This window comes from Condylura cristata, unplaced genomic scaffold (assembly GCF_000260355.1).
Source record: "Condylura cristata isolate star-nosed mole 26May11 unplaced genomic scaffold, ConCri1.0 scaffold00002, whole genome shotgun sequence".
Classification (NCBI taxonomy): Eukaryota; Metazoa; Chordata; class Mammalia; order Eulipotyphla; family Talpidae; genus Condylura; species Condylura cristata.
The window spans coordinates 24,789,486-24,798,287 of NW_004567103.1; the positions used below are offsets into that span (position 1 = coordinate 24,789,486).

The 8,802-nt window shown below is 42.8% G+C and overlaps 1 protein-coding gene across 1 annotated transcript in view; it reads right to left on the bottom strand.

The window, feature by feature from the left end:
* Positions 1-4,029: 4,029 nt before the first annotated feature.
* CDK15 (cyclin-dependent kinase 15) overlaps positions 4,030-8,802 on the bottom strand; it is a 79,139-nt gene continuing 74,366 nt past the window's right edge. The window contains exons 13-14 of the mRNA XM_004674385.2: positions 7,839-7,981; positions 4,030-4,601 (exon numbers count right to left, since the gene is read on the bottom strand). Of these exons, the coding sequence (XP_004674442.1) occupies positions 7,872-7,981 (110 nt within the window). The 3' untranslated portion in view covers positions 4,030-4,601; positions 7,839-7,871. The remainder of the gene's footprint in view (positions 4,602-7,838; positions 7,982-8,802) is intronic.

Here is an 8,802-nt window from a genome sequence, read left to right on the forward strand (position 1 = left end):
TCACTTCCAGTCACAACTCATTGGCCAGCAGTAACCACACACCTGTCTACTCCCAGGCCAGGAAGTGTCATCCAATACTGAGACTGGGAGACAAATATTAGGTAAGTTGACAACTATTAGTACTAGTGACTGAATGAATAAGTAGCACTAAAATAACTAACACATCAAATTGAGTAAAGCTACATTATGTTTTTAAAAGTCAGGTATATGTCTATATAAAGGAATCCACAAAAACAGGGAAGAAGAACATATACACAAACACCAGGATGCTCTTTTTACAAAATTAAGGAAGAGTTGTAAGATGATTTGGTGTCCTATATATAATTTTTATTAAGCTTTTGAATAGGTAACTCTATTAATTTTAGGAGAGAAACAAGGAAACACAGTATCACTATAACTATAATTAAAAGGAATAATTTAGTCAATTTCCATGTCAAAAATTGTTTCTAAAAAAAAAAAAAATGAGTGGAACAAGAAGATCTTCCAAGCAGTCAGTCCACAGCTAAATGTCATTATTAGGCAATCCTGGCATTAGATGAGACTTCAGAGGTCAGCTATATTTATCTCCAGTATGGGAATCCCTCCTACAACTTGCCATATCTCCCTGAAGGCAGGGGATGGCTAACATTGTTATGGGAATTCCTAACAGATGAAATTGTCTAAGAATTTTCCTCTTCTGCATCAAAAGAAACATCTTTGGGCTTTCGATGTATTTGTCCAGGCTCATTAGCCACCCAGTAGCAGCTCAGCGCCTTGTCTTGTGAGAACTCTTAGCCCTGTGGAGGGAGTTTTTCTGCCCTTTATTTCTTCTTCCTTTTTTTTTTTTTTTTGGTGTGGGGGGCTAATCCTCCATGTGCCCTGACCCCACACTCTCTATCCTAGCAGCTCTTCCTGTACCATGCAGCACCGAGTTTGGGGTGACAGACTTTGGGGAAAGAGAATTGGAACATCAAGTCCTAGCTTCTTAAATTTGATTCTGTGTTCTCCATAAAGTGGGGAATAACTATTCTTTCCTCTTGGTCATGTTAGGAGGATTAAACAGGATTAGATCCGTAAGCTAGTAGATGCACAACAAATATTTACTTCAACTTGATATTTCCTTTAAGATGTGATGAGTCAAACTGACAATAATTTAGATGTGGTTTGATCAGTAGAGAGTAAACTAGTTCCCTTCTCTGGGACACTTGTCTTATTTCTTGTTTTCTATTACCTGAAAGTGTTATCATTGGAGGACAGGTAGATGTACCTTTAATTTATTTAAAAGTGCTGATCTTCATGAAGTCACAGTCTTATATATCAGTTGTTGACATTCTATGCCTAATGCATAAGAAATGAAATCAGGTGAAATTTGGTTTAAAAATGCATTGGTTTGTTCCAAAAAAGAGAAACACATGTCTTTTGCAGCAACTTGGATGGAGCTGGAAAAGATCATGCTTAGTGAGATAAGCCAGAAAGAGAAAGAAAAATACCGGATGGTTTCACTCATAGCAGGAGTATAATGGACCAGGCGAGAAAATAACAAAAATAATGAACAACCATATACCAGAGACATTCTGTGGGGGTGGAGTTGGGAATGGGATCAAAACCGGGGGGTGGGGGGGAAGGGAGGGAAATGCACGGGACTATGGTGGTGGCACAGGGGTGATTTGGTGATGGGAAACCCGCGGGGATTACAATTGAGATGGAAAAAAAATGTGCAAAATGATGTAAAAATAAACTTTTTAATAAAAAAAAGCATTGGTTTGTTGCTCAATAGTTTTTTTTATTTGTCTTTAAATAGCTTATTTTCATTTTAGATTTACAGCAATATCGAGCAGATACAGAAGTTTCCCATATGCTACCTGCCCCCACACAGGTATAGCATCCCTTATAGTTAACTTCGTCCACCAGAATGGTACATGTCTTACAATGAATGAGTGTATAATGCCACATCATTGCCATCCACTGTCACTGGTTCACATTTAGATTCATTTGTGGTGGTGTACATTCTATAGACTTGGACAAGTTTATAATGACATGTATCCACAAGTATAGTGGCACCAGAGTAGTTTCACCACCCTAAAAGTCTTCAGTGCTCCATCTATTTACCCCTCCCTCCTAACTCTTGGCAAATATTAATCATTTTCTTGTCTCCAGAGATTTGCCTTTTCTAGAATGTCATGCTGTTATCACATAATATATAGATTCATCAGGTTGGTTTCCTTCACTTAGCAATATTCATTTAGGTTCCCTCAATTTCCTTTTATGTCTTGATAGCTTTTTTTTTTTTTAACAAATAATATCCCATTAACTGGATTGAATACAGTTTATTCACTCACCTACTGAGAATATCTTGGAGAGTTCCAAGTTTTGTCAATTATGAATAAAGCCTCTATAGATACCTATGTACAGATTTTTGTGTGAATATAAGATTTTAATTCTTTTGGGTAAATATCAAAGACAATGATTGTTGGATATATGCTACAAGTCCACTTAGTTTTGTGAGAGCCACCCATTGCCTTCCAAAGTGGTGACATCATTTTGCATTCCCACCAGCAATGAATAAGATTGCTGTTGCCCTACAGGCTTGCCAGCATTTGGTGGGTCCGAGGTTTGGATTTTTCCATTCTATTAGGTATGTCATGTTGCACTTGGCTTTCAGCAAGGTCTTAGTCTTTTGAATCAGGGTCTAGTGCCAAATATCAGCTGCCTCATCTAGAGGTGTTCTACAGTTTCAGCATGCCCATGATTACTGGACAGATCAGAGACCCTGGGGACAGCCAGACCTGAGGCTGCACCTTCACACTGTGTACTATCAGAGAGCAGTGATTTAACTTTGAACTTCAGTTTCCCCCTTTGGTGAAATGAAAGCAATAAATTAATAATAGTAGTACTTATTTCAGTGAGTTTTATGAATAAGTAGTGCATCTTCTCTGATTTTATTCATCTGATTAATAAAATACATTTGACCAGATTTGAAATTCAAGGATTTAAGATGGACCCTTGTACCCAGCCTGTTGGCCTGTCTCTAGGTTGAAAAACTACCATTCTTTGAGCACACACATCTGTCCCATCTTCCACCCACACAGTTTCATATTTCAGGCATACCTGGCAGGTTTTGTCAAATGTCTTTGACAAATCAAATACCCACTAAGGTGGATTTCTTTTGACTAGTTGTATGAGTTTTCCCTTCTACCATTTCAGACTTTGGCTGGATAATTACTCTCTTAAAATTTCCTCTTAACTAGTTCCCCCTTGTTCTTTTAGAGGCTGTAAAGGAGTCTCTGATTTCTGAGCGACTGTATAGCGACTGAGTAGATGATCCCTAGATAGTAGTTAGAATTTCCCTGGCTTTCTTTAGGAGTAACTGCAGAAGACTGTACATGTGTTAGCAGAGACCCTCTCATTTTACTGAAGAGGAATGTGTGTGTGTACACTCATGTGTGTCTGATGGTGCAATGGGGTTGAATTACATCTTTGGAACCCATTACTGTTACCTATCTATTCAATATCTCTACTATCAAATCAAAGCTTGGATTCATCATCACTTTTTGTCATCAAAGACAATTGTGATTCAATAGAAAGAGAGCCAGAAATTTAATTCTAACTAGCAGTGCAATCCAAATGTCTAAAATCAGATTAGGGTGGTAATGTGTTGTGATAATCCAGTTAGTGAAGGAAGAAGTGCCCCCTAGGAAATCACAAGAAAGAGTCTTAAGCAAGTCCTTTTGTTGACAACTTTATCCAAGAAACCACCTTCCCTGGAGATATTTCTAAACTTTAGACTAATCCTCCCTTTGCCACAGAAGTCCTTTTGTTGGGGACAATTGTAAGTGAGCAGAGGATCAACAGACTGCTGTAAGCACCAGCTCCCTCTCTAAGGTCTTTCAGTTGTCAGTCTCCCATCTGTCCTGTCAGGAAATCTATCTCCTGGCTCAGGGATCTCTCTATCAAACAACACAGTTATTCAGACATCCTTTTCATAGACTATTTTAGACTGTGTCTAATTTTTGAGCCAGTCAGTGTTAAATTCTAGGGAAATGACAACAGCAAAATGCTTTCAATGCTTTTTCTTCAAGTGTTATGCATCATTTGCTTATTTTAATATTTAAATATTAAAGCTAAGCTTTGAAAAATATTCTGGACCACAGGTTGTAGTGGCAGGAAGGCACAGGGAAGGTTCCCAAGCAGATGGCTAAGTGGGAATCTGGAGCTCTCAGTGGCTTTTTCTGGCTTTGGATGATCTTTCTAGACCACTTGTAGTGAAACAACCAGGTGGGTGTGCGGGGTGTGGGGCACACAGGGCTCACGGGTGTCCCCCACTGCCCTCCGTCCTCTGTGACACTGCCCTTATCCCCTCAGCCTCCAGGTGTGCCCACTTACACGTGTCCACACCATACCCCAGGTGCCTGCCATCAGGCATGCGTACCCCACACCCACGCTCCCAAACATCTCCTACATTGAAGGTCACAGGTAACAGCCATAGACGCCGACGGCTCAAAAGCCTGAGCATGTTTCATTTACCCTACACAGGTAGTGGAATAAAAATTCAGTGTGGGATTAGATATGAAGCTTCTTGGTAAACTCAAACAAATGAAAACGGAAACAGCAGCAGTGTACCCCTGGAAGGATGAAGAATATGTAAAATAAAAATTATGAACAATTAGTATGGATTGAGTAAGGAAAGCCTGTTAAACAGTAGTGTAAAGGAAAGGATGATGGCCCTCCCTGGTGGTTCAGCACTGCAGGTGAGCTGCAGCCACAGCATGAGTTCTATCCCCAGTCCCAGAGGTGAGCCACAGGGCACAGCAGACCAATCCTGACCCGCCCGCGGCGCCCCTCAGCACTATACTTCGTCTGTCTGTTCTGCTCCCCACTCTATCTCTGGTGAATCCTCTCACTGCCCCTCCACCTCTGGCCTGCACCCCAGTTCTATATACATAAATAAGTAAAATCTTTTTTTTTTTAAAGATTTATTTGTGCATACAGAACTGGGGTTCAGGCCAGACAATCAGGGGTGGTGAGAGGCTTCACCAGAGGCAGAGTGGGGAACAGAACAGGCAGATCGATGAAGTACACTGCTGAGGGGAGCAGCGGGCGGGTCAGGAGAGGTCTGCCACGCCATGTGGTCACCTCCAGGGCAGGCGGGAATCGAACTCATGCGGAAGCGGCTTTAGATTCTCAGTGCTGTGCTTTAACCCGCTGCGCCACCAGGGAAGGCCAATAAGTAAAATCTTTAAAAAAATAAAGATGAGGATGGAATTGTGTATATTACAGATAGAAAAGTTGATAATAAACTATAACAGAGAAGCATCTTACCTCTGGTGAAAAGAGCTAAGAAAGCTTTAAAAATAATCAAAATTCACCTTTGGATATACAACTACAGTTGTAATTCATTACATCCCACTATTCAAAAGCACATCAAGCTTTGACATAACGTGTAAAGTGCTTGGGACATGATATATATTTTTAAAACCCCCCTATTATTCTGTGGAAAAACATCAGTAGAAATTTTCCCCCTACCTGAAAGTGACAATTTGAAGATCTTTTAAGAAGTCAATTTTGAGGCATTGCTGCCCGTTGCCAGTCCTAATATCCCAACTTACATTTTGAATCTTCAGAAAAGTGAATATTTTAACATAAATTCAATTTAGTGGAAAAGATTCATAGGCCCCAAGTGTCTGTGTGATTATTGCTTTTAGTCTCTTTCACTCCAGCACTCCCAGATTTTGCTGATCCCAAGCCATTTATTAAACAGCTAATTGCACTAGCATTTGCCTATTGTGGCTCATCTCCTACAGGTTTTATCTCCCTGTGTTAGCAACAGAGGCCTCGGGACACCGTGGCTTAGCCCGATAGACTGAATCTGTGTCCTCTAGTCTCTGAGTACACACACACCAAGTTTGACACGCTGCATCTAATTGATTTTCTATTGTGACCAATTGACTTCTTCAGGTAACAATTCTTTGCAGAAAGTTACTGGGGAGCAGTGGGGTTGCGTTATCAACTTATCTTCCAACCATTTAGAAAATAAAAGCTTTAACAGCAGCCATCACAGCAATGCTACAGAGCACCACCAGCTGAGACCATTTCCATCATGGTCTTTGAAGGGCAAATTCTTCACTTTATAGAATATAACGCTGGTAGATGGTCCGTAAGTCCAATTCTCCTAACTAATGCATTTAAGCGGAAGTATAGTGATTCTCTGTGTTAGGAAATAGTTTGTTTGGGAAAATAACATATTATTGTCCTGCCAATTGTATTTCCAATGGTATATTGTCAAAATAGACTCAGCTTCTTCATTAAATATGGGGGACAATTATAATTCTGAACTTCTCTTATCTTGCCAAATTTCTAAATACAATACTCTTTGAATAAATACCCAGAGGGACACTTGATGTATATATGTGCAGGTTGCATGAATTAAACAGGCTTTTTATGCCACTGGGCTCTGTGACTATCACCTGCAGCCTTGATGGTGCTGATGCAGAAGGCACTTGGGGTGTAGGTGTGGGGCACACGTGCCTGATTGTGGACACCTGGAGTGTGGGTGTGCACACCTGAGACTAGAGCTGGGGCCAAGAACAGCAGCTGGGAGCGTGAGTAGCATGCCTACAGAGGAGGTAAGCCCATGAGAGAATGCCTGAGAACATCAGAACACCAAACAGAGCTGAGAAGATTCACAAGGGTGCTGGGTGGCTCAATTGCCTTCCTACCTCCCTGCGCCCCAAGTCTGGTGCCTCCCAGGTCCCAGCCTGGCCTACCTGCCCTCCTTTTCTTGCCTGCTGCACAACAATATGCCTTTAAATATCAGTAACCAAAATGAGAACGATCCAAGAAAAAGTGGCAAAAAGCTGAATCCTCCCGCCATGTAAATGACATGTTGGGGTGTGAAGCATTGCTGGGAGGGGAGAGGGAACGTGGGAAAGCTAGGGAGTGTGCTGGTTGCTACCTAGGGCAAGCTGTGGAAGCATGAACAAGCTGTGGTTACAAAATGGATGGCCAAATCACTCTAGTGCTCATGCTTTAGATAGACCCAGGGAGATCTGGGTTTACCTCTAGGCTGGCTGATTCTGTGAGCAGGTTCCACTCTCTAAATATTGTCCCCTCTGATCAGCACAGAAGGCCAGTATGGGGAGTATTTTTTGTGACATCTGAGGGTGTCCAAGCTATGGTAGCTTTTGGAGTTTTCACTATGTCCTGCCTACCAGCAGAACTTTAAGGGATGGTAGTCTTGGAGAATCCTCCTCGACATCCTTTCTTCTCAAGATTACCTTGGAATGCTGGGCTGATTGAGATGGCTCCTGACAGCAGCTGTGTCTGTGTCATTTGTGGTGGCTTCTGAATCCCCAGCAGGTGCCTGTGGTCCCCAGGACTCACCCTGAACCAACTGTGCGAAAGAAAGCCCGTAGCTGCGACAATTGTATTCCGTTCTCATGGGCCTTTAAAACTATCCCCCAGGTGGCACGAGGCTCTGAACCTGGTCTTTTCTGGCACCAGAGGGGGTTCTTGCCCTGCTAAGGTGACCCAACATGCTGGTTTACATGGGGCATGTAATTAAGGGAACTGCAGATACCAGCTGTAGTCTGTTATTCCACGTGTGTCAGTCAGACCGTAGGGGCTCCCCCCTACGCTCTGCCTTGGGAATCTCCTCTTCTCTGGGAGTGGGAGAGACTGGCAATGTGCATTCAACTGTCCTCTCCAGCCTGAGCGGCTGGGCCACCTGTCCCTAGAGTGGGAAGGAAGAACTGGACACAGAACGAGACGCTCTTGAGCCCAGGAAGGAACCACCCTTACCACCTGGCAGCTATCACTTCTCAGTTCTGTCTCTGAGGAACATCACTGCTGGGATCACTCACCTGGAAGGATCTGGGTGCTCTCACCCTTTCTTTTCACCAACATTTGCTAACCCGGGCTGGGTGGTGACCTTTCTGGTAGGAGGCCAAGAGGTCGCACAGTTCTGGCTTTAGACTCACTCCTGAAACTGTGAACAAAGATTCTTCTGTGGGGAAGAACAGAAAAAAACGCCAACATATTATTCACTGCTCTCCTCCATAGTGTGTTTTTTAAAAATGACTATTATAATTTGTCACTGATAGTAAAGTGAAAGCATTAGCCAGACTCAACTACCAATTATTTATACCGACTCCTGGATAACTCACTGCACTGAATGAGTGAAGAGTTGCCAAATGCCTCCTTTTCAGCTCAAGTCAATGTGTGTTTACCATTTAGTATGTTGCATTTGGGTAAGGCTTTATGCTTGGTGGTGAAGATGGCAACAATGGCATAGAGCTGGAAGACACACATGCAAGGCAAATGAGGGCCACAAGTGAGCCACAGGCAGTCATGCCAGCCCCGCCTGTGACATAAGCGCCGGGAAAGCATAGGCAAATGGCAGTTGAGGCTTGAAGGCTGACTCTGTCTCAGTAGTCAAGGACTTCCAGGGAGCGTACCTGGAAGAAGGCCAGCAGGAGGGAGGCAATTGGGAATGTTGGGGAGATGGACAAATTATCTTGGATGGTTAGAGCAAGACAACTTTAAAAGATAAAGTTGGAAAGATGGGGTGGGCCCAGAGGATGAAGGGAATTGATGTCAAGCCAAAGGGTCTGGGCTTTAGTCCTGATGACAGGGGACAAGTCTCATGTTTGGCTAGCTATGTTTCAGGAAGAGGCCAATGCTATTTAAATAGGTGCTAAGGTATAACTTTTGTAAGTTAAAAAGAAGATTTGAGGCTCCCTGGTGGCACAGTGGGCTAAAGCTCAGCACTGCAAGCTGGCTGCTGCACCCCAGAGGTGACCCACATGGCACAGCAGACCTCTCCTG